The following is a 27,794-nucleotide window of genomic DNA, read 5'->3' on the forward strand; positions in this document are numbered from 1 at the left end:
TATGTTGCATAGTGCCGTTACGCGTGAGAACGCGCGCGTAACCGTGCGCGCGCGCAAATTTTTGAAATGCTTAAAATGACCTGATTTATACTCTACTTTGGTAAAAAGTTATTTTGAGCCTTTTAAAATTTTGACACGCGCGTACGCGCACGTCGTGACCTTTACATGACCTTTGATGACACGGACAGTTGACCCTTGACCTGAAGTTAATGTGATGTAAATATGGTTAATTTTTTATAATTGATAATGAAGATATGATTGATAATGTGATTTTACAAAATGGCGTCTAGATGACGTCACGATGACCTTTTGACCTTGAACTTGTTTCATACAGATGACATGATAAGTCCCCATACCTGATGATTTTGTAAAGAAAACTGCTGATGTGGATTTTGAGATTTTGCGCTAACAAGAAAAGGGCGGAAAAATAAAAATAGATAATAAAGAAATAAAAAAGAAAATTCGTACGAAATTAATAGTTGATCTGTCGATTGACATATCACCTAATAATAATGATAAATGTGATTTGTAATGCGCCAAATCCACTCTTATCTGCAGAGTGCATAAGGCGCAATATCAGTAGTAGCAATATCCCAACTGTTTTATTGGGCACCCTTGGGTAACCTTTCCCACCATCAGTGCCACTTCCAGACCTACGCATCCAAACGTGTATGGGGGAGGGGGTGGGCTGCAAAATGCAGAGCAACGAGGACTGCGAGGTGCCCAAATATCCTCGTGTATTGATAGTTTTATGACCGAATATATAATTTATGTATGTTTCACATCATGTAAAAAGGCTGAATAATAATTGGAAAAAAATAGAAACATTCGCTCGCTTCGCTCGCTCGAAAAAAAACTGTGAAGTTTATAGTTGGGCAATGATAATCAGCCCCCCTTGAAAAAAGTGTGACCATACGTCCATGCCTACTACCCCCGCCCACCTTGCTCATCCTTGTCGCTTGCCCCCCTCCCCCCCCCCCCCCCTGACGAAATATGCCAGGTAGGCCCACTGTCCTAACGAGTGGAATATTTCTGGTATTTTATGAAATAAAGCCATCCAATATAATTATCACCTATACAACCCCCCCCCCAAAAAAAAAAACCGGGAGAATTTTGATTTAACAAGTCATATCACTTATCACATTATGGCATCATCACTTAAGGATCAATTTGGTCATTGACATGCGACTTACATGTCGTTCATCGCATACATTCGTAATTCCGAAGCTTCGTTATTCCGAAGGTTCGGATATTCCGAAGGTTCGTTATTCCGAAGGTTCGTATTTCCAAAGGTTCGTAATTCCGAAGGCTCATTAGTCCGAAAACGAAGTGAGGTTCGTAATTTCGAAGGTTCGTTAATCCGAAAAAGAAATGAGGTTCGTAATTCCGAAGGTTCGATAGTCCGAAAACTAAATGATTAACTAACCTTATTTCGTTTTCGTACTAACAAACCTTCGGAACAACGAACCTTATTTGGTTTTCGGATTAACGAACCTTCGAAACAACGAACCTTATTTCGTTTTCGGATTAACGAACCTTCGGAATAACGCCACAAATGTTCGGATTAACGAACCCTTTTACGTTTCGGATTAACGAACATCGAGGTATAGGCAATTTACGTGTTTCGGAATTACAAACCTCCGGAATAAAGAACCTTTGGAATTACGAACCTTTGGGGGCCCGTTGCAGAAACAGTTGCAATCAAACGCATCTCTAAAAATCATGCGCAACTTCATTTTCAACCAATCAACAGCGCGCATTTTGGACTTGCGAACTGTGACAGGGTGTAAACGCGGTGCAAGATAAACCAAAAGCCGATTCTGCATCAGCGTTTGGTTCTGAACCAAAAGCCGTCACATGTAAACACGGTTATGGTCTCATACTGACCGGTAACTTTTGTACAGGAGCCTATCGGATAGGCCTATTTGTCGGAATTCGGTCATTTAAGGAATACGCTCTGATACTGCACAGGCAATTGATACAGACCAAAATAAGCGTTTTTAATGTGTGGCTAAAACGCTCTTTATAGATGATAATTTATTTTTATTTCATACGTTTTCCACTAGAATATTCCGAGATTCCGGTCAGCAAACTCTAGACAGTTAAAAAGGGGAGGACACACTGCCCCTTTCGCTAGAGTTGAGTTGTTAGCTTCAAGTTGTGAAATGGGTGAAGCTTGATGTACACAGAGTTAAAGAACATCGGACTTTGGATATCATGTTATGTTTTAAATCTTGAACATAAATTAAAGACCACAATTTTCAATTTTGACTCGAAATATGTTCAATAAAAATAATACAATAATTTGTTTAGTTTTCTTTAGCTTAGATCAGTATTTCAAACATAAACAAGGCATAAGCGATTTTGTGTCTCGACGTCTTATAAAAATAACAAAAAATATCGTGATTTGCGAGGGCACACAACAAAATTGTATAAATACTTCATTGTGAAATAACTGGGATGGAGTAGCATTTCTCATAAGAGTCTTGCATGTAAACTTTAATGTTGACCTCTAAATGAACAAATCGAGTACATATTGAGTGGAGAAAAACTTACAGAATTCAGGCTTAGATATAAATCATTACAGTCCATCGAATCGATGTTGCATCTAATGTGGATTATTGGTAGATCAATTGATTCCATGGGTCAGATCATCTCTCCAGCTAAACCATTTCGCATGCGTTGGTATATACACAGCATATATGCAATAGGCCTATCCGTCTGAAAAACATCCGAATTTGCGTTTTTTTTTCTTTTGCTCCTCCTACACAAACGGTAAGCCATTTAGCACACAATGCAATGGGCATTATGTTTTACTTTCCCCCGAAACGGGGGATTAGATTAAACTTCCTGGGGCCCGCTTCCATTGACGAGTGGATACCAGGCGCGACCTTGGGGTTTCGAAAAGCACCCTTAACAAGGGAAGCAAGTCTTTTCCAGATTATGAAAATGCATCCCTTAACAAGTATTTGGCTTGTGAAACCCTACCCTTAACAGGTATTGGAAATAAACCCCTCAAAAAAAGTTTGGAAATCTGAGTTTGGCCATTAATTTCTCCCAACCCCCAATTTTACACAATGCATATTTGACATCATTCAAAAGATCATTTAATTCTCTTTAACATGTTTAAAATGATACCATGCTTGTTATGATCATGCCATCACGAAAAGAGCCGGATTCAAAAGTGTAGGATGAGGTCTGAATTGAAAAGCTGCAAAACGAGCAAAACAAGTTTGAAAATCTGAGTTTGGCCATTTATTTCTCCAAACTCCCAATTTACACAATGCATGTTTGATATTTTTCAAAAGATCATTTAATTCCCTTTAAAATGATACCATGTTTGTTATGATAATGCCATCAAGAAAAGAGCAGGATTAAAAAATGTTGGATGTGGTATGAATTGAAAATTTGCAAAACGAGCAGAAATAGTCATGAAGGGTTAATACAGAACATGATTCTTTTGTCTGTGTCAATTGTTGTGGTTTATGTAGTGATGGTTCTGTGAGATAACATGGTTTGAGTCGTTGTTTGAAATACCCATGCATCACTAGCGTACCTAAGGGGGGTGCAGTCTCCCCCCCCCCCTCCCCTGACGAGTCACAAGCAAAAAAAAAAGGAAGCGAAAAAGGGAAAGAAAAAGGAAAAGAGGAAAAAGGAAAGAGAGAAAAAAGGGGGAAGGGGAAAAAAGAAACAGTTTAAGAGAAAGGGGAAAACAAAAACTGAACTGCAGACTGTGCTAAACTGTCGGGCACAAGGGGCTGTTCCAACTGATTCGTTTTTTTTAGTTCAACCATCTTTGTCGGTAAATGTCAATTAAACTGTACACTTTTATCGGTAAATTGTGATTTTTACGCAATGCGACTTTAAGAGCTCTCTGTACCGATAGTGAGTACGGACTGGGTTGACCAGGGACAGGAAAAAGGTACAGAACAACTTTTAGTTAATGCAATTAAAACAGTAAAAATTTCGCTCGCGCTAAGCGCTCGCATCAACTTTTTAGTTGGACACCTCAAAATAAATGTCTGGTTTTCAGGTTAAAATGTCCAAACTTTTCAGCTCGCACTTTGCGCTCGCGTCAATTGATTAGTTAGAAACCAATTTGTTCACGGTTACAAAAAGTGCTTATAATATCCAGTTCTTATGCCGGAATATCACAAATTTCAGCTTGCACTACGTGCTCACATATAACTGTTTAGGTATCTCCATCCTGTTCATAGTTAGATGAAGTGTTTAGAATGTCCGGTTTTCAGGTCGGAATAAAAAAAAAATCAGCTCTAGCTTCGCAAACGCATAAAATTCCATCCTGTTCATAATTAAAAGGACAAGTCTACCCCAACAAAATTTTGATATGAATGAAAAGTGAAAAATCCAACAAGCATAACAATGAAAAATTCATCAAAATCGGATGTAAAATATGAAAGTTATGATATTTTAAAGTTGCGCTTAATTTCACAAAAAAGTTATATGCACATCCCGGTCGGTATGCAAATGAGGGAACTGATGACATCACTCACTCACTAATTCTTTTGTATTTTATTATATGAAATATGAATTTCTCCCTGAACATGTTGAATTACCATTGCTTAACATTTATGGTTCAGTCAAGTTGGTCCTTATTGTCAAATTCGCAAAAATTGAAATAATGTATAATTCGAACAATGAAAAACAAAAAGAAATAGTGAGTGAGGGGCATCATCGATTCTCTCGTTTGCATGTGACTAAATTGTGCATATAAATATTTTGTGAAATATAAGCGAAACTTTAAAATGTCATAACTTTTTTGTTTTGCATCCGATTTTGATGAAATTTTCAGCATAATGCTTGTCTAATTTTTCTCTATTGATTCGAAACAACATTTTTACGAGGTGGACTTGACCTTTAGATGAAGTGCTCAGAATGTAAAGTTTTCAGGTCGAAATATCAAAAAATTTCAGCTCGCGCTTCGCGCTCACACCAATAAATTGTTTTTAACTACCATCTTGTTCACAGTTTAAAAAAAAGAAAAAAAAAAGGTGCTTAGAATGCCCACTTTTCAGGGGGAATATCTCAAATTTTCAGCTCGCATCTATTAATTATTCAGTTAGAAACCAATTTGTTTATGGTTTCTAAAAGTGCTTAGAATATCAAGTTCTTAAGTCGGAATATCAACAGATTTAGCTCACGCTTCGCGCCCGCACGACTGTTTAGATACCCATCATGTAAAACTACTTAGAATGTCAAGTGTCCAGTTAGGAATATCAAATTTTTTAGCTCGCGCTTCTGCGCTCGCATGATTTACTAAGGTAGATACCCATCGTATTAATAATTAAGGGCACAAAATGTTTAGTTTTAGGTCTTTATTTAAAAAAAAAGCAGCTTGCGCTTCGCGCTCGCAATGATTATTTTTATATTATTATTTTTAACTGATTTCAATGTCAAATACCTTTTTTATAGCGTCTCCAAATCAGCAGAATTGGGAACATAATGTAAACACATTCAAAGAGGAATAAAAGAAGTATGTTTACATAAACATTACAATTAGCACTTGATTAGAAATATATCGATCACGATCCAAAACATTTCATTCCTGTAATGATATACAAAAAAGAATTAATTTCGACAATAAAGTGCAATCGCCCGATAGCAAATATCAGTAGAAGCAAGATCCAAACTGTTGAGCACCCTGGGTAACCTTTCCCATCTTCAGTGCCACTGCCAGACCTACACATCCAAACGTGTATGGGGGGTGGGCTGCAAAATGCAGGGCAATGAGGACTGCGAGGTGCCCAACTATCCTCGTGTATTGGTAATTTTATAACCGAATGTATAATTTCTGCACGTTTCACATCATGTAAACAGGCAAATTACTAATTTAAAAAATGTTCGCTCGTTTCGCTCGCTCGAAAATTAAAAACTGTGAAGTTGATATTTGTGCAATTATTATCAGCCCCCCCCCCTTGAAAAATTGTGCCTATATACGTCCATGCCTACTACCCCCCCCCCCCACGTTGCTCATTCTTGTCACTTGCCCCCCCCCCCCTGACGAAATATGCCAGGTACGCCTCTGCCATGCATGTTTGTTTGTTTCTTATGTGTTTGCTTGTGTAAAGGTGTGTTTAATTGCATGTTAATGTTGATGTTAAGGTGCATGAAAACAAAAGAAACCGCTGAGAAACTCACTCATCACCACGGAAAAAAGAACAGTGACTTTCAATATTTTGCAACTTTTGAATTTTTATTCTGCACACGAAACGCAAATTGAATGTTACCGTTCCAGATGCGAAACGAAAAAAAAATAATATAATGTCACACAACTTTAATTGCAGGACAGTGTTTTACGAGGGGCCCAAAGATCTCTTCCAAAATCAATATACGTCGTAAAGTCCGTATGCGTTGCACAGCAAACAGTCGGGATTTTTGTGACGGACGGACGACGGACGACATTTGGATCCCCAAGTCTCGCCTCGGTGGGCGAGACAAATAGGCCTTACCGCACTTCGTTCTTCGTTGCCGTCCACACAATATGTCACCTTAAGATCAACTTCTGCCTTCTTAATAAGCACATGTTGTTCATCATAAGCCGGTTTGTATCCTAGTTCCTCTTGATCGCTCTTAACCGTCTGTCACCAAAATATAAAATCATACTGCTACACAAAGATCAAATAATATAATATGCAAAGATTTCCCTCTTCGTTATCCAATATTAGACAGTACCTGCTTCCAAAACGCACAACGGATTCAATAACATACGAAATATTTTGTCAAATATCATTCATGACAATATACAACCAAGAAGTTTTTGTCGAAAATTGGTGAATCAAAATAGCAGTTTAGTCCTGAACTCTGGACAAACGATACATTCGAAATCGTTTGTCAGCGCGGAAGCTGGACGACGAAACTGCTGTTCTTGTTCACCAATTCTCGACAATAACTTCTTAGCTGTTCAATAACATGTGACGGGCATTTCCAATACCCTTACTCTTTGTTTAATACGTTGTGCGTAGTGGAAGCGAAAATCACACTTCATGACCGTTTAAAAAGATGTAGTGCTTCATTCATTGCATTTCATTTATCCTGGGAAGTCACTTCAGTTAGGAAACTGCTCTATTGGCGGGCCATATGCATAACATAATATGTTGAGCGATGAGCAAGAAGTTAGAAGATATCATTTTTTATGTCTTTGGTATGACTCGGTCGAGGGTCGAACCCACGACCTGCGTTTACGAGGCGGACACTCAACCACTGAGCCACCGTGCCCGGATAGATCATCAAAAGAGTATTTTTCATTGAAACATGGAAACCATAAAGCTTACCTCCTTGTTCCCTTGTACATCATCATAAAAGTTGGCATGTAAGATAAGAGGTGTCTTTGTCAAGGTCAAGTTCTTCTCTTTAAACGGCACGAAGCACATCCTTTTTCCGCGAAAGAAGAGGTTCTTGATCATGATCTTAATCTTCGCCCACGAAAAATGATCCATCTTGAGTTCGAGTACGTCCTTCCTGATTTTGCAGCTGGGGATTCCTGATTGTGACAGTACTTTCCGTTCTTTAATAACTGCATCTGCAAATACATATTGAAAAATAATAAGATTGTTATGGAATTTTTGATGGAAGGGCATGATATTTGCGAAAGAGAATCAATGACAAGATATCATTTAAAGGGATAGTGAATTCGTTTTAATAACAATAAAACACAAATGTTGGTGAGGGTTTGATGAAAATCCTTCAAAGATCAACATAAATAACAATGTATAATGTTGAAGTTATTATTTGTGACGTAACAAACAGGGAGCTCCTCCACATAATGTCGTGTGATAAATACTAAACAAAGACAAAGTCCCCCTAAATCAAAATACTGTAGCTTTCGAACGGAATAATTTGGATATATTATATTTAGCTGGTTTTTCTACACTCATGGGAGTGGGAAAAATGAGATTGATGGGTTGCGTCATGCATGATTAATCAAAGATTGAATTAAAAGTGACAATTTTTGAAGTTTTTTCAAGTTGTGTAACTACAAATTTGGGCAAAGGTTGATGGATGGTAAAAAACAGCATCAATTCGGTCATATTTGAAACTAAATCCGTTCCCATTATTTCTTTATAACCCCTCAAAGTAAGTCTGTGCCATAAGAAATGCCACCCCCCCCCCCCCCTCCTTGATGCGTGCTCACTAATCCATAACTAAGCAAATCGATTTCATGTTTGGACAGAATCCTGCCCATAGGTTGATAAACATTACTGCCTAATGACATTGCTAAAGACAGTTTTGGAAAAAAAAAGTTCCACCATATTGAATAAAGGTTCACTTATTATTAAACTTATGCACTCCCAATGTACACAATGTCATTATGAGAGTAAATCAAAATTTTAACAAAAGTGAAGTAAGGGTTTGTTTCATGGACGATATTGGTTACTTCTGCCAACAGGTTTTCTTTAATGAAACTTCGCACATGGTTTTACAGTAACACTCATGCGCACACACACAAAATCATTCGATAAGGCAAAGAATGAGGCCGTGGCCTTGAACCTTCTTCTCGTTTGCATAACTTTTGAATATTTTGTAGATAGTTAATCATTAGACATCGCGATTTTTATGAAAATCAAATGAAATGAATTATGCAAGATCTCGTCATCATCGTCATTTTTTCGGAGGGTTACAGACATAACGAAGTTAACATCTGGATGACACCTATAACCTCCATGATAGACAAAATAATAAAATAAGCTTTGCACGGTAAAGTTCTTACGTGGCGAGTATTTCCCCTCTCCTGAGTATAGGACTGCCTGTAAACTGGAGTAAAGTGCTGCAACAGCGCAATGAGGTAATGTGTAAGTCACCGGTGACCTCAGAATTAAGTCATCAGGAGCTAAGCATTGTACACCAAAGCAGATTGACATCTCGTCTTTGGAGTCACCAAGATTAGGAGTATCGGTCAGGACACGTAGACAGATTTCCTGTGGCTCTTTGCTTTTGATTGCACCAGGAGGTATCTCAAGTTCAATTCCAAAGGATTCTAGCTGAAGTTTGCCCCCATCAGCTCCAACTCTCTTGTAGCACTCTTTCTTGGTTGGTTCGACATCTCCTTCATCGGGTACTGAAAATTATTAAAAATATTTATATTGCACTTCTTTGTTGCAAAACTTTTACTTCAAAATTGTAATAAATCATTGTCGCTAAACACTGCCACGACTGGGGGACATTCTGAAATATCCATTGTAAATGATAAGAGGAATATAGTCTTTGAACAAGATTTTTTTCCAACTTTGGCAATTTTTGAAAAATCTATTTCCCCATTGGTGCAATGTATTTATTACAATCAAATAAAAAAAAACCGCTCTATTGGAGTAACATGCTAATGTGGAAAAATCCACAATTATATATTATCTTCCCTCTTTATCTTTCGCGCTGTAAACATTATGTACGTCCAGAAATCCTCAATGACATGCAAACTAGAAAACATGTTTCAATACCAAACAAATCCTTGTTGTGTACCACTAGAAAATTATTTCCTAATTACTACTCATACAGAACCTGATTCATTTGACAGGCTTCCTTTGTTGACGTCAAATTCCTCTTCTTTTTCTTGCCATGATGTTTCTTCTTCTCCACCTTCAGGGTTCTGTGAGCTTGCGTCTTCATGAAATTCAACCTTTACCTCAGAAAGTTTATCTGTATATCAAAAAAATTTAGTTTAAAGGAATATTACTTTCTTTAAAATTTGGATTATGAATTTCATTTATTTCCGATATGCGTTAGGTGCCCTTAATAGATCATTATATCTACCTGTCTTTCAACAATGAATCATCTATTTAGACAAGGGAAGATATTAACGAAACATCGGAATCATGGTATTTATGGGGAAATATCAGATTGTGCACGGGGGATAACTTAGCCTACCTCAATAAATATGCGTAATTTGCATGAGGAAATTCTTGCAAAAAATTCCATGTCTGCAGAAGTAAATTCCAAATAACCCCATTATGCCTATTGTAAGATTTAACTCTTTTCTATACATATTATAAAGCATTGTAATTATAAATGATTTCCATGAAGGTAAATTTGAATGAATCACTATTCATCTGGTAATCATGATGAAGAACAATCAATATCAACCCACCTATGGCAGATGTCTTGAGTGATTGAGAGGAGGCTTTGTCCAGCTTGGAAGGTATCCCTGCACCCTCCTGAGATTCTTCAGATGATTCCTGACTCTCCTGTTTTTCAGTCACTTTGACATTAGGATACAACTCCGAAAGCTTGTTCCTGTCAGATTCGGAAAGTGGATTTTCTGAACCAACGAACCTGATTTCCCGCAGTGTACCAAGCTCCTTCGGGCTTTGCAGGGACTTACTGTCAGACTGACCGAAATCAATCTTGCAACTGACAAATGTAAAGACGGTAACCGCTTTAAGGTCACTAGTTGTAAGACCAATTAAGTCAGTTATGGGTACAGCCGCTGATGCACCTTTAATTTGCAACCCACAATCTGAAGATGTTCGGGACCATTCAACACTCTTCAATACTACATCTCCTAGCTGTACACGTTCTACTTTGACGAATTTCAAACTAGAACCCATCACACGACATTCATTTAGTAAGTCTGCTAACAATTGAAGTGTATAGTGCTCTCCAGGCCGATGAGATTGAAGATGGATATCAGTCAGATGATGCAATTTACATCTTCTATTGGCTCTGCTTGACTTATCCCATTTGAGAGTTGTATCGCTTGTGACGGTGAGGGATTCAATGTTTTGACAGGAATAAGAAAGCGAGAAAATGAGGTTGTCAAGAGTGTTAAAGTTACGTACGATTCGTAATTCCAATCTTCTCAATGAAGACAGCAGAATGCCGGAAAAGTTTCTAGAAGTGAAACCAATTTCTATTGCGAATTCATAATCCAGCACAAGACCCCTTGCATTTGGAAAACACCTACTGATGGTCTGTAATGAGTCATGGAGTTGTGCCAAAAATGGGTAAAGGCAAACGGCGATGACAGATCTCATTGGAATGACAGGTTGTGATCCATGTGTACGAATATCTAGATCGTGGTCAAAGCCAATGGTAATATGATCCACTTTTTGACATAATGGAGCCAGTGCAGAGATCATTTCTGGGAGATATAGTGGTAATTCATCTTCAAATACTATCCAAGCTCCATCGTCATCGTTATTCCAAGATATACGCCGACGATATTCTTTTCCATATCTAATAACAGAAACCTCGGCTGAAAAGAAATTCATGAAATAGGATTTATCAGGAGTATCTCCTTTGAAACCTTTTTTTTTTCATATATACAATATTTTCTGGAAGTTTCTTGTCAATTCGAGGGTGCTGAATACGAATCTGAATGATGCCACTCGTGTAACCTTGAGCATTTCCCGCAAATCGGCAAAATCCAATATGGCCGCCAAAATATGCAAATTACCCATGAAAATCATGCAATTGATCACACATTGGTTATATAATGTAGTATTTGTATTGCAGGAGTGAAATACTCTCTGAAAACAAACGATTTGACAAAAATATATTTTCTTGATATTCAAAATGGCCGCCATAGACCCCTTAATTTTATATGGTGAATTATCGGATGGTCTAATACCACATGGTCTACTTATCAGTTCGTCCAACTTTACCTAGTCTAAACTCATTTCGTCTACAACCAGTTCGTCTAATATCCAATTTGACTAATACCCACTTGGTCTAATATCCAATTCGTCTAATTTCCATTTGGGCTAATAACCAGTTGGGCTAATTTCCACTTAGTCTAATATCAAATTCGTCTAATTCCCACTTGGTCTAATATCCAATTTGTCTAATGAGCAGTTGGGCTAAAACAATTTAGTCTAATTTCCAGTTGGTCTAACACCACTCGGTATAATTTCCACTTCGGCTAATTTCCACTTGGTCTGATTATCATTTTGTCTAATTGCCACATGGTCTAATGACAGTTTGGTCTAATTTCCACTTGGTCTAATTTCCATTTAGTCTAATTTCCACTTGGTCTAATATCCAATTGGTCTAATGACCACTTGGTCTAATAGCCAAATAGTCTAATGACCAGTTGGGCTAATCATCATTTGGTCTAATTTTCATTTGGTCTAATTCACACTTGGTCTAATGTCCATTTATTCTAACATAGCATCATTCATTATTATTAATTTATCTAGAATTAGCAAATATAGTACGAAAGGGATAAATACCATGCATCAGTTAATACATATCGCCAGGATCCGGAGGGGTAGAACCGGGGTAGGGCTGGTGGGCGCAAAACCTCATCAATGATGAGATAGTCGCTCATCTAATAAATTATTATAATCAAATAATTCTTACAATTAGGCCTGTATATCGATTATAAGATGATGATAAAAATTCAATCATAGGCCTACTCATGATGATTACATCACCGCATGCACATTTACAGAACAATAAGTTCGGGACCTTGTAGCTTATAATGGTCGAATGGCGGGGTTTCATCAGAATAAAATTATTATGGAGAAAGGAACGAAAATATATTGATTGTGTGGATACTTATTTCGGAAACATGTTTATGCCTCTTTTAAATCATTGTGATGCACCATTACGGACGATACTTGAACTTGATGGTCTAGTTATGCAGTTTGGGGGATTCCAAAACTACAAAGCCATTAGATCATGTAATTTTGTTAATTTGTTTAGTTATTTCAATAGTTTGGAGGCAAATAACAGACCAGTTAGATATAGTTTGATAACACTATACAGGTCTATCGAGTTAGCTGCAACAACATCACTGCAACCATCTTGGTAGCAGCCACATCATGACCTTATAATAACACGGTATAGTCTACGCTTGCAGACCTTTATCAGTTATTACCACAGTAGTCATTCATCTTATATATCTTCTCATTCTGTTTTTTTGTTCAACTTCTTAGCTTCCTCTTTAAAATGGATTGGCAAGGTTCCCACCCTATCAGGGAAATCAAGGAAAGCAGGAATTTCTTAGACGCTTCTCCAGTCAGGGATTGCCTTAAATCCGGGGAAAATGCGTCAGTTGAGGGCAAAATCAGGAAATTTTGATCGGCCCAAAAGTCGAAAGCACGCAAGTCAGTCAGACTCTGTTATATTTTGTTGTATATTAAACAACATTTATTGAATGACATGTTATGGTGTTTTTTTTTTCAGTGTAGCCTCTTTAACTAAAATACAAGTATAGGCCTAGTGGTACATTATACATGCATAACTAAAAAAATAATAATACATGTAATTCACAGCAACAACTTATAAAACATGAGAAACTGGGAATAGGTTCAAATAATTCGGTAATTTTTTAACTTTATCAGATAAAAATCAGGGATTTTTGTTTTCTTGAAAAGTTGGGAACCATGATTGGGTTAAGCCAGCGTTAACTACCTACAGTAGATCGTATATACTATAGAGGTGGATAAATAAATATCATATTTTTCCACCTCTATATTAGCGTTATTTTACTGAAAATAATCGATTGCTTTTCACAAAAACCTTCAAAAATCCCCTGAAACAGACAAAAAAATCCCCAAAGTTTGTTTAATCCCCATATTTTTTCGTTCCTAAAGGCTTTCGACAATCCCAATATTTTCAAAATATACATCACTCTAACTGTTCTCCAATATCGAGGGGCGCGCGTGTGAAGATTCGAAGCCGGCGCGCAGAAAGTAACTTTACAAATTAGACCAAATGGCATGTAGACGAAATGAATGTTAGACTATCTGGAAATTAGACCAAGTGGAAATTGGCCGAAATGGAAATTAGACCAACTGCACATTAGACCAACTGCAATATAGACCAAATGAATAATGGACCAAGTGAGGATTAGACCAACTGGTTTTAGACCAAGTGGCTATTAGACCAAGTGGTCATTAGACCAATTGGTATTAGACCAAATGCAATTAGACTAAGTGACAATAAAATACATTAGACGAAATGGAAATTAGACCAACTGCACATTAGACCAACTGCAATATAGACCAAATGAAAATTAGATCAAGTGGCTATTAGACCAAGTGGTCATTAGACCAAGTGACTATTAGACCAAGTGTTCATTAGACCAAGTGGCTATTAGACGAAGTGGTCATTAGACTAATTGGCTATTAGACCAAGTGGTCATTAGACCAAAAGAGAATTGGACTAAGTGGGTTTAGCCTGAATGTTGTTAGCCCATCTGATGATTAGACCAAGTGATAATAGCCCATCCGTCAGTAAGCCTTTTATATTATGTACAATAAGAATGAGGACAACTAAAATTCACAAAAGTAAGCACTAAATGCAAGTCATTGTGATTTTTAGTGAAATAAGGGTTGAAAACATGACTGCTAAGAAAATGTATCGGTTGTGTATGTCATGTATGTAATAAAGGAAGCATTTTAATATTCAAAAAGCCACCAAATGCCCTGACAGTATTATGTACAATGTTAATGGGGACAATAAAAAACCACAAGAATGAGTACTAAAACGTATATTACTAGTATTAAGATAAGCGAGTTGAATACTGGCTAAAAACATAATTTCTAACGAAATATGAATGCAATTTATGTGATAAATGCTGTATTTTGACATTCAAAATGGCCGCCATAGGCCAGTTATACATTATGTACAATGCGATTGGAGAAATTAATTTTCACTAGAGTAAGAACTATAGGATGCATGTAATTATGATCACCGAGTGAAATAATGTCCAAAAACATGTTTTCCATGCATGAGATATATGTTGTATTATAAACCTCTCTTTCAGAATGTTGAATGATCCGTTCCTCTGATTGGTCAAAACTGAGGTCATGTAAACGACCATGCCTTCAAAACAACAAACTAAGGTGGTAACCAAGGGCAACGGGCATAATTAACAAGATTTCTGCCCGTTGCCCCCTGACCCACCCCTTAACAACGGGCATAGCAAAATTTGGATGAAATCCCCATTTGATTGCATGCAAAATGTTGCTTTCTGCGGTGATTGCGGACACCATAAATATCCGCGCGATATAATCGAAAGTTTTAGACAATTCGCGCATTTACGCGCTGATTGCGCAAGTGCGCGCAATGTACAGCGCCGACCGCGGGAAACGTCACAGTTGGGACCTTTCGCAATCCTCACGGACGCTAATATTAGGGTCCCCTAACACAAAAGTTAACGCTTAATCATACAATTGATTTTTAAGATTGATTGTGCATTATAGTCAATAGAATCAAACGTAGAAAACTGCTCTACAATCAATGCTAAGCTTTGTGTTACAGGGGGGTTACAGGCCCTACAGATCTGCTTTTCGTGTGCAAAATCCTTTTCCGCGACACCCGCACCATACATGCATGTATATTACGACTGATGGCTGTAGATATTCGAAATGCAGACCTAAAATAGATTATGACATGGATAAGAAAGTGGTTTTTCAAACAAATCGAGTACATATTGAGTGAGGAAAAACTTACTGAATGAAGGCTTAGATATAGACCATTACAGTCCATCGAATCGATATTAGATTTAATGTGGATTATTGGTGTATCACTGGCAATTGAATTCATGGGTCAGATCAACCTTTCCAGCCGAACATTTCGCGTGAGTGCATACCATATGCAATACGTTTGAACTCGATCGTTTCTTTTTGTTTCTTTTGTTTCTTTTGTTTCTTTTGTTTACTCCTTCTACACAAACGATATGCCTCTCGCACACGATGTAATGGGCATTATGTTTTACTTCCCCCAGAAATGGGGGATTAGATTCAAATTCCGGGGGACCACTTCCATTGATGAGTGGATACCAGGCACGACCATGGTGTTTCGAAAAGTACCCTAAACAAGCTGGGAAGTAATTCTTTTCCAGATTATGAAAATGCATCTCTTAACAAGAATTTTGCTTGTGAAACCCTACAAGTATTGGATATATATCCCTTTTTGTCAGCATTTTAAACATCGTTTTGACACCCTTATAACGTTACATAGGCCTACATGTAACGTACCTGCCCACTCTGTCCCCTTTTACGCGTGGTCGCTCCTGGTATCCATTAATCAATGAAAGTGGGCCCCCCGGGCGGCCTCTCGAGCTCTAGGATGAGTCAAATGTGGCTTTGGAAAGTCGTCCTCAATCGGATATATCGCTGTTACCATAGTAGCAACCAGAATTTTGCACACGAAACGCATATTGAATGTTTCCGTCGCAGATGCGAAACGAAAAAAAAATCTCATGTCACACAATTTGCATTGCAGGACAGAGTTTAACGACCATGATGACGGGCCCAAAAAGTCTCTTCCAAAATCAACTAACGTCGTAAATAAGCGTGCGCGTCCTCAAACGAAAGGTCGGGAGTGCCCCCTAGGGCGAACGCGGTAGCCCGTAGCGGACATTTGAGGGGAGCGGACGAGGGAAGACGCCCTCGTCCGCTGCCCGCGTCTATGCGAGGGTGGTTCCCTAGGATTTTCGGCCGTGCATTCTTGGTCGAAAGAGTAGGTCTGATTTGACACATTCGTTCAAGACTGCATGTGATTTTTATCTCATATCAATCATAAGTTTTCGATCATTTATCGTGGATAAAATCTGTTATGAAACTTACAAAGTTTTTGGTTGATAACTGGGATTTTAGGCTTTTTCACCGAATGACTTATTGTGTTCGATTACACACTGGCACCAGCGTAAAGGGTCTTTTCCTATGAATATTCTTCCCGTGGTGTCCGTTATTTCATTCACTGACATGGTTAGTCGTGATCGTTAATGAGTTTCTGACAAAGGAGCAGGTATTTGTCGATGTTGACTCTACATTCCGGAGGTCGTCCTAGAACTATTTACTCTTCTTTCCCTGCATGGTCATCTTTTTATATATACCCTGACATGCCTTTCAGGCGCGGATCTACGAGATGCAGATAAAAGGGAGAAGAAAGCAAAAATGAAAGAAAATGCGAAAAGGAAGGGATGGATTGAAGACGAGAAGAAAAGAGATAAGAGAAATAGAAAAGGTGAGAGAAGGGGAAAGGGGAGAAAGAGAAAATAGAGGGGGGGGGGGGGGGCGAAGAGGAGAAAGAGGGAGAGGGGGTAAAGAAAAGAAATAAGGAAAAGGTGAAATGGAGAAGAAAACAGAGGGGATGAAAAAAGGGAAGGTGAGACAGAAAGAAAAGAGGGAATAGGAAAATAGATTGAAAATTGAAGGGGAGAAGAAGACACAAAGGAAGAAAAGGAAGAAGGACAGAATGAGAAAGAGAGAAGGATAAGGAGGGGAAATTAAATAAAATGAAGAAGGGAGACATAATAAAATGGAGTAAAAAAGCGGAGAAGGGAAGAGAAGGAAGGGTGCAGGAAAAGGTAAGAAGTACAGGGGACAAAAGAAGTGGGACCTAAGAAAAAGTAGAGGAAAGAGAGAAAGCGGGAAGAAAAATTTGGGAAATTTTCCAGTTTTTCATCTCAAAAAATACTTTAGTAACTCGCATCTGCCCATTTTTACGCTGATGACAAGTATTGAACATTCTTGCGCTCAATCTTGTAATTATTTTCTCTCACCATGCTCACAATTTCCTGCTCTCGTTGCATCAATTAAAAACTTGTCCCGAATTAACATCCGCTTATTCAAGAAAGAATAAAGAAAAATGAAAGAAAAAGGCAAAAAGGAAGGGATGGAAGGAAAATGAGAAGGAAAATAGGAAAAAATGAGAGAAGGAGAAGGGAGCGAAGAAAAGAAGGGGAAAGGGGAGAAAGAGAAAATAGAGGGGGCTTATTGTTTCATGGTAATATGGATACCCTATTGGATCGTTGACAAAAAAGGGACTCACAGGTGGCACATTCCGCTTTGGATTGGATATAAGTTCAATGGTCAACCGAGCTGGCCTCTGGAGGACCGATGGAACTGAATTTTATTCAATCTATGGAGTTAAAAGAAAAAGAGGGAAAAACATCCTCAGTTTCAAGACCATAAATGTATAACTGAATATTATGCATTTTACATAACTTTCTAAGTTATCACAAACCTAATGCATATTTGACTTAAAAACAGTCTGAATGAAATTGTTTACGAAAGATCTGAAGTCTTTGCTTTTACTTTCATGATGTCATGTTTGCATTAATTACTTGACAAATAAATTGAATATTGCTGGTAAAAATCCTCTATGTCTGAACAGGTGTCTTCCCTGTTTAAATAGTTTCAGTTAAAGTTTTAGTTATATATCTCAATCTGAGAACTCCAAATATCCTACTTGTGACATCATGAGTAAACAAACACCTCAAATATAATTAACAATGGTTGTTAACATTGAATCTCAAATGCCTACCGTAAACATGAGCCAACCGGCATTAATTATTCATAGTCAAAAACGACTGAAGCAGTTAAAAAATGATGCATCTTTGTTGCATTTAAATATCTGCCAAAGACAAATCTAAACGTCTGAAAGAAGACTATTTGTATTTTCCTCTCTGTGCAGTTTGCACTTATAATAACAAAACATGCCAATGTTTGGTGCATAATTTATCCTTTTTCAGAAATAATTCTGTTTTTCCTAAATTTGGAAATCCTTTACTTTCACAAAACCTTACTTTTGGTTTGAGCAATATCTGTTATTAAAAATCAATAATTCAAAGAGTGTATTTCTCACAATATTTACCAAGTATGGGAAATTTGTTTGTTATTCTCATGCAAACTCTTCATCTAACACAATGCCTGAAAATGTTGATATGACATCTTCACTTTCTTCAGGAGCCGTTGTCTGTTGCTTGTCAGGTTTTCATGAATGTAAATACCAGTTGACTTGAGTTTAGATCTTGCCGAATATACCTGTGACCTTGGTCCGTAGCCGGAAAACTTAACAATAATCGGACGATGAAGTGGACGTCCATTCCTGTCATGCTTGCCTCTGACACCCATTCTATGCGATCTGTCGATATTTCCATGGTTTATTTCCACATCAAGATTCTCCTTGGCTAAGTTGCAGATGATATCATCCGTTGTTTCTCCAGTGGTCTCCTTGATGCCATGGATGACGAGGCTATTGCGTCGGGAATACTGTTCCAAGTCTTCCAGTCGTGCTTCCACATTGGACAGATTTGATTCAAGTTGACGTATTTTAGAGTCTCGCTTTTCCAATTCTAACATGAAGCAACTATGAAGGGCCGGTGCAAGGACCGGAGCGAGGGCCGGGGCTAGTTTATCTTCGACTAGTCGTTTATCGGTAAAAGCCTTGACAATGGCGTCAACAATAGATGGTATGTCCATCTTTTCATCTTTGCTCGCTCCAGTGACCTTAGCTATGAACGGAATGTTCGCGGTCCCATCACCTTCTTTCGTGTCGATTGCTTCAATTTGAGGACTTAGGGGGCTTGAAACTTTCTTGGTCTTGCTAGCAAAACCCTTCCCAGCAGGCTGGTCCGGATTATCTTGCATTGCCGTTGGCTGGTTTTGACGAGTGACGACCATATTGGGAATGTTTAAAAGATCCAAGAAAGCTTGAGAATGTGTCCTAAAATCCAAATCCCTGTGTCAGATGTCTACTTGAATCAGTCAGCAGATACTATCCTGTAGGAATATCCATACATTGACTGGCTAAGCTTGAATTCTGGATAGAATTTAGGAGCTCAAAGTCAGACCAACCATCTTGCTTCTGTTTATCATCTTACATGTATCATAACCCTTAATTATTTCATAAACTAAATGTGCAGATTCAGAATAGAAAGTGTATCTTATAACTTTGACTTTTAATCTTTTTTGTCTTTTGTCATTACCGCACTAAAAAGAAATACAAACATTGAACCTAGCCGCTTGCAATGGGCGCTCTAAACATGCGTTAAAACTTTCACTTGACTCGTACACTTTCTGTTCCAAATTTTCACATTTGTACATTACATAAATGGATCTTGTTTAAATCATGCTTTACTCACTTTCTTGGCGGAAAGTACCAATAACTCAAAAGTCAGAAATGAAACCTCACGGTCTCATTTTCCTGAAAACCTGCAGCGAAACAGCTCCAAACATGACTGCTGGCTAGCGACCGACGGGTTTCCATTCTCGGCCGTTCTCTGATTGGTCAGTTAAGACAGTGCGGTGTCTGTGTGTTCCGTGTGTGTATGTGTGATGCGAAGCGTGCTGTACATGTGTTCACTGGATTTGTGGGCATAGACTAGATACCCAGTCGTTTTATTGATTTTAACCTTACAATTAATAACAACGCGATTAGGGATATTTTGTTGCTGCGTGTGCATGTGAAGGATAGAAGTTTCTTACAGCTCTTAATTAACTGACCCTCTTTCCAAGCTTAATATTTAAATGATAATTGCTACGTACATTCCAAGTTTTTTGAAAGGGTCTTTTATTTTTTCCTCAGTGTATTAATTCTCCCATTACGTCAAAGAGAGTATTAATGTCCACTGTACATGGAAACCTGCCATTCAATTGACATTGGCCCGAATTCGGGCCTATATGTTTCAGTGTATAATGAAAATAGAAACATGCTGGTCAATTGACCAGTATAATATGAAAATTGAAACATGCCGGTCAGTTTACCATATATTTCACTGTATAATAGAAATGGAAACATGCCAGTATATCAACCGGTATGAAAACATGCCGGTCAATTGATATTTCAGTGTATAATGAAATTGGAAACATGCCGGTCAGTAACATTTACCATATGTTTCAGTGTATAATGAAAATGGAAACATTCCGGTCAAATGTTACAGTGTATAATGAAACTGGAAACATGCCGGTCAATTGACCAGTATATAATATGAAAATGGAAACATGCCGGTCAGTTTACCATATGTTTCAGTGTATAATGAAACTGGAAACATGCCGGTCAATTGACCAGTATGATATGAAAATGGAAACATGCTGGTCAGTTTACCATATATGTTTCAGTGTATAATGAAAATGGAAACATGCCGGTCAATTAATTGACCAGTATAATATGTAAATTGAAACATGCTGGTCAGTTTACCATATGTTTCAGTGTATAATGAAAATGGAAACATGCCGGTCAATTTACCATATGTTTCAGTGTATAATGAAACTGGAAACATGCCGGTCAATTGACCAGTGTATAATGAAATGGAAACATGCCGGTCAATTGACTATATGTTTCAGTGTATAATAAAAAGGAAACATGCCGGTTAATTAATTGACCAAATATTTCAGTGTATATGAAAATGGAAACATGCCGGTCAATTTACCATATGTTTCAGTGTATAATGAAAATGGAAACATGCCGGTCAATTGACCAGTGTATAATGAAATTGAAACATGCCGGTCAATTGACTAAATGTTTCAGTGTATAATGAAAATGGAAACATGCCAGTCAGTTTACCATATATGTTTCAGTGTATAATGAAACTGGAAACATGCCGTTGAATTGACCAGTGTATAATGAAATGGAAACATGCCGGTCAATTGACTATATATTTAAGTGTATAATGAAAATGGAAACATGCCGGTCAATTGACTATATATTTAAGTGTATAATGAAAATGGAAACATGCCGGTCAATTGACTATATATTTAAGTGTATAATGAAAATGGAAACATGCCCGGTCAATTGACTATATATTTCAGCAGTGTATAATGAAAATGGAAACATGCCGGTCGATTGCAATATGACTAGTATATAATATGAAAATGGAAAAACATGCCGGTCAATTCTGTTCATTTTCTCTTTCTCTTTTGTTCTTTCTCTCATTGTCTATCTACTAAAGACATATGTAATAAAGATCAGACGCATGGGGATTTTTTTTTACTTTTTAATTTAATTTAATTTATTTATTTCCGTTTCACAATTTCATATTCTTTGAAAAACAGAAAGTGACAAGATCGTTTTTCATCAGCTAGATCATGATGCATGTATTAATTATTCATTAAGATTTCACATTGTGAAGAAATGTGCAAATTGAAAATCGCAAATTAACAGAAAAATGAACTTCATTCTTTCATTTTTTCAATAAATTTTGTTTGTTTCATTTATTCACCATGCAACACAGAAATAAAACGTCAGAAATATAGTATACACATTGATATAATGATACATATAGGAGGAGCTGGTCAATTGACCAGTATAATATGAAAATTGAAACATGCCGGTCAGTTTACCATATATTTCACTGTATAATAGAAATGGAAACATGCCAGTATATCAACCGGTATGAAAACATGCCGGTCAATTGATATTTCAGTGTATAATGAAATTGGAAACATGCCGGTCAGTAACATTTACCATATGTTTCAGTGTATAATGAAAATGGAAACATTCCGGTCAAATGTTACAGTGTATAATGAAACTGGAAACATGCCGGTCAATTGACCAGCTAGTGTATAATGAAAATAAATATGGAAACATATGCCGGTCAATTGGGTATGTGTTTCAGTGTATAATGAAAATGGAAACATGCCAGTCAATTGACCAGTATATAATATGAAAATGGAAACATGCCGGTCAGTTTACCATATGTTTCAGTGTATAATGAAACTGGAAACATGCCGGTCAATTTACCAGTATGATATGAAAATGGAAACATGCTGGTCAGTTTACCATATATGTTTCAGTGTATAATGAAAATGGAAACATGCCGGTCAATTAATTGACCAGTATAATATGTAAATTGAAACATGCTGGTCAGTTTACCATATGTTTCAGTGTATAATGAAAATGGAAACATGCCGGTCAATTTACCATATGTTTCAGTGTATAATGAAACTGGAAACATGCCGGTCAATTGACCAGTGTATAATGAAATGGAAACATGCCGGTCAATTGACTATATGTTTCAGTGTATAATAAAAAGGAAACATGCCGGTTAATTAATTGACCAAATATTTCAGTGTATATGAAAATGGAAACATGCCGGTCAATTTACCATATGTTTCAGTGTATAATGAAAATGGAAACATGCCGGTCAATTGACCAGTGTATAATGAAATTGAAACATGCCGGTCAATTGACTAAATGTTTCAGTGTATAATGAAAATGGAAACATGCCAGTCAGTTTACCATATATGTTTCAGTGTATAATGAAACTGGAAACATGCCGTTGAATTGACCAGTGTATAATGAAATGGAAACATGCCGGTCAATTGACTATATATTTAAGTGTATAATGAAAATGGAAACATGCCGGTCAATTGACTATATATTTAAGTGTATAATGAAAATGGAAACATGCCGGTCAATTGACTATATATTTAAGTGTATAATGAAAATGGAAACATGCCCGGTCAATTGACTATATATTTCAGCAGTGTATAATGAAAATGGAAACATGCCGGTCAATTGCAATATGACTAGTATATAATATGAAAATGGAAAAACATGCCGGTCAATTCTGTTCATTTTCTCTTTCTCTTTTGTTCTTTCTCTCATTGTCTATCTACTAAAGACATATGTAATAAAGATCAGACGCATGGGGATTTTTTTTTACTTTTTAATTTAATTTAATTTATTTATTTCCGTTTCACAATTTCATATTCTTTGAAAAACAGAAAGTGACAAGATCGTTTTTCATCAGCTAGATCATGATGCATGTATTAATTATTCATTAAGATTTCACATTGTGAAGAAATGTGCAAATTGAAAATCGCAAATTAACAGAAAAATGAACTTCATTCTTTCATTTTTTCAATAAATTTTGTTTGTTTCATTTATTCACCATGCAACACAGAAATAAAACGTCAGAAATATAGTATACACATTGATATAATGATACATATAGGAGGAGCTGAAAATAAACAAAATATGTTTGAAGTGCAGATAGCATAGGTAAATATTCGAACTAAACCATTGGCTCTCTATATAAGCATTCATTAAAAAAATAATAATAATATGCCCTATAGCATGTATATCATCTTGAATTAAATTTCAAAAACATATGCATCAACTATATCTCAAAGAGGAAAAGTATACTAAAAAAAATACAGTATAAATCCATACAAATTTCAGGATGTTTTTATGATGAATTGGGAGTGTTAAGGGGAGGGGGGCATCACGCCCCAGCCCAGTTTGGGGTTAAGAAAGTGTAAATTTATTTTCATTAATTAATACCCATTTGATTGCCTTGACAAATTATTGGATATATCTTTCAATAAAATGACAAATATTTTTTCCATATTTGCAACAACGTGTATTGTAAAATCAGAACAGCTTCGATAGAAATATCACTTCGCTTACTTTGGAAGTAGTATTGCATTGCAATTAGTAATCCATATATATGTCCGATTTAAAGGGATGGTCGATCCAGGCTGGGAATATTTCTACCAAATTAAGAACTAAAACAATGGGATTGACTGATTGCGTGCATTAGTTATTGCCGCAACTTTCATCTTATGGAGACACATCATTTACACATGTATGAAAAAATGAAACGTTTATGAATTAAGTTCATGTAATAATAAGAAAGGAAAGTGGGGATTTGACATCATCAGCCCAATTCATGACGATGTGTATAACTGTTTTCACAAAATATTGATAAACTTTAAAATTCAATAACTTCCTTATATGTTATCCGATTTTAAATTTTCAACATTTTGCTTGGCGATTTTTTTACTTAATAACAATATTAAAGTAATGTGGAGGTCCCGGTCTGCAAGCTTCTCTGTTGAGACTCCTCCTATACACAAAAATATAAGTAAATGAAAAAAGTAATAGGCATAAAAATTCCGAATTAAACATTTCTTTAAATAAAGCTAGGGAACAGCTATAGGTGTTTAGAGGGAATATACATTCGATGATATCCATCTAAGAAGGCAAATATACTCTTCTAATAAATACTACAAGTCCCTGAATAAAATATGCTTTCTCCGCACATAATACCCCCCCCCCCCCCCGATAATACCCTAACACAATAATGGTGTGTTAATCCCTTGTACCTTTATTGGTTTTAAGGTCATAGTCAGAGTCTCATGGGAATTTAAAAGGGGATTACAGCGTTAAAGTTCCTTTTGATTAGTCCCATATCAATGACATATGAATAGTAAACTTGTGAGACATATCCTATAACCAACAAGTACATGCAGTCAATATAAAAAAAAACTTCCAACTATTATGCTATACATGCAGGCAACCCAAACGTCCGCATTTTGTAATGAAACTTGTTAACAGGCATGTTTCCATTTTCATTATACAGTGAAATATATATGGTAAACTGACCGGCATGCATATGTCTCCATTTTCATATCATACTGGTCAATTGACTGGCATGTTTCCATTATTTACAATGTCCATTGACCAGCACGTTTCCATTTTCATTATACACTGAAATATATGGTCAATTGACCGGCATGTTTCCATTTTCATTATACACTGAAATATATGGTCAATTAACCGGCATGTTTCCATTTTCATATATACCAGTCAATTGACCAGCATGTTTCCATTTTCATTATACACTGAAATATATGGTCAATTGACCGGCATGTTTCCATTTTCATATATACCAGTCAATTGACCAGCATGTTTCCATTTTCATTATACACTGAAGCATATGGTCAATTGACCGGCATGTTTCCATTTTTATTATCCACTGAAATATATGGTCAATTGACCGGCATGTTTCCATTTTCATTATACACTTAAATATATTGTCAATTGACCGGCATGTTTCCATTTAATTAATTGACCGGCATGTTTCCATTTTCATTGTATACACTGAAAAAAGTCCATTGACCGGCATATTTCCATTTTCATATACACTGAAATATTTGGTCAATTAACCGGCATGTTTCCTTTTTTATTATACACTGAAGCATATGGTCAATTGACCGGCATGTTTCCATTTTCATTATACACTGAAGCATATTGTCAATTGACCGGCAGGTTTCCATTTTCATTATACACTGAAATATATGGTCAATTGACCGGCATGTTTCCATTTTCATTATACACTGAAGCATATGGTCAATTGACCGGCATGTTTCCATTTTTAATATCCACTGAAATATATGGTCAATTAATTGACCGGCATGTTTCCATTTTCATTATACAGTGAAATATATGGTCACTTGACCGGCATGTATGTATTTAATTAATTGACCGGCATGTTTCCATTTTCATTGTATACACTGAAAAAAGTCAATTGACCGGCATGTTTCCATTTTCATTGTATACACTGAAATATATGGTCAATTAACTGGCATGTTTCCTTTTTCATTATACACTGAAGCATATGGTCAATTGACTGGCATGTTTCCATTTTTATTATACACTAAAATATATGGTCAATTGACCGGCATGTTTCCATTTTCATTAATTATATACACTGAAAAAAGTCAATTGACCGGCACGTTTCCATTTTCATATACACTGAAATATAATTAACCGGCATGTTTCAATTTTCATATACACTGAACCATATATGGTCAATTGACTGGCATATGTTTCCATTTTCATTAAATACACTGAAATATATGGTCAATTGACCAGCATGTTTCCATTTTCATAGTACCGGTTAATTAACCGGCATGTTTCCATTTTCATATTATACCGGTTAATTGACCGGCATGTTTCCATTTTCATTATACACTGAAACATATGGTAAACTGACCGGCATGTTTCCACTTTTATAATACACTGTCCATTGACCGGCATGTTTCCATTTTCATTATACATGCAGTGGACATTCTAAAGTAATGAAACACAAGTGAAGACTCTTTAATTGATATGTAATGGGAGAATTTTCTAAAACAAACAAATCAATTAATTGGAATTTAGCAATTATCATTATAATTTTAAGCTCAGAAAGAGAGTCAGTTAACTGAGAGCTGTAAGAAACTTCTATCCTTCACATGCACACACAGCAACAAAATAAACCCATCCCTGATCGTTGTTATTGTAAGGTTAAAATCAAGAAAACGACTGGGTATCTAGTCTATGCCCACAAATCCAGTGAACACATGTACAGCACGCTTCGCATCACACATACACACACGGAACACACAGACACCGCACTGTCTTAACTGACCAATCAGAGAACGGCTGAGAATGGAAACCCGTCGGTCGCTAGCCAGCAGTCAAACATGCTCGCTGCACATGTAGATAACTGCCTAATTTTAACGGGCCAATTTTGCGGTCAACGTAAATTTCATGGTATCTTCAAATTATACCTTCCGAACTAAATCAAAAGAAATACATATGAAAAAATACATATTAAACGAAACACCTATAGTTCTGCAGTACTCAGTTATGAAACTTGTTTTACTCAGTAATGCTCACGCGTGATGATTAAAAGGATTTTCGACTATATAGAGGTGAACCGGGATGGGGCTTTCATTCTTTAACTTGGTCTTATTAACTCCTTTGTTCGCCGAAAAGAATTGTTAGGTTTGATAGATAGCGTTTGCACGAGCACCCACCAAAACTCTTAACAAAAGAAAAGAATGGTTTGTATAGCTCCATTCTTGCTACGTCGGCAAGTGATAATTAACTCGTTAAGTACCCATTCCACACACTACGTCATAGTAGCTTTCGAAAACATACTTTTACTTGGGTATGTGTTTAAACATTGAAGCTACATGTGCTAAAAAATTAAATAGTTACATTATGTAAATAGCTTTTGTTGCTTTGCTCTGAAGCGCATTGAGCGTCCAATCAAGATGGAAAGTGCGCTTTACAAATATCATGTATTATTTTCTTTAGCTGCCATATATCACTGAATTCTGTATTATACCAAGTTGTGACTTGGTTTTATTATTTCCAATTCATATAACAAAATATATTTCGAACGAAAATCTTGCTTTACTGAATTTTTTTTTTTTATAACTTTAATTGATGTCCGACTAATCTATCAATATAAAACCGCAGTTCGTAAATATGATAGTTAAATATTTACTTCGACGTCAATTATTCGTGTTATTATCCTGAGAGAT

At 36.6% G+C, this 27,794-nt stretch overlaps 1 protein-coding gene across 1 annotated transcript; it reads right to left on the reverse strand.

Annotated features, from left to right (window-relative positions):
* Positions 1-6,219: 6,219 nt before the first annotated feature.
* Positions 6,220-11,200, reverse strand: LOC135154949 (uncharacterized). Its single transcript, XM_064103194.1, has 5 exons — positions 10,100-11,200; positions 9,514-9,651; positions 8,729-9,076; positions 7,293-7,540; positions 6,220-6,599 (listed from the first exon to the last, which is right to left on the reverse strand). Exons 1-5 carry the CDS (start codon positions 11,088-11,090, stop codon positions 6,345-6,347), a joined length of 1,980 nt encoding a protein of 659 aa, XP_063959264.1. The 5' UTR covers positions 11,091-11,200; the 3' UTR covers positions 6,220-6,344.
* Positions 11,201-27,794: the final 16,594 nt, after the last annotated feature.

Source organism: Lytechinus pictus, chromosome 8, assembly GCF_037042905.1.
Source record: "Lytechinus pictus isolate F3 Inbred chromosome 8, Lp3.0, whole genome shotgun sequence".
NCBI classification, from domain to species: Eukaryota; Metazoa; Echinodermata; class Echinoidea; order Temnopleuroida; family Toxopneustidae; genus Lytechinus; species Lytechinus pictus.

Bases quoted from the DNA above. Each gene is read 5' to 3' on its own strand.
- LOC135154949 (XM_064103194.1), bottom strand. From the start codon at position 11,090: ATGATCTCTGCACTGGCTCCATTATGTCAAAAAGTGGATCATATTACC. The intron at 9,077-9,513 runs GTTCTGTATGAG...AATAATTTTCAG, and splicing joins AAGCCTGTCAAATGAATCAG to TACCCGATGAAGGAGATGTC. The intron at 7,541-8,728 runs GTAAGAACTTTA...ATGTATTTGCAG, and splicing joins AGAGGGGAAATACTCGCCAC to ATGCAGTTATTAAAGAACGG.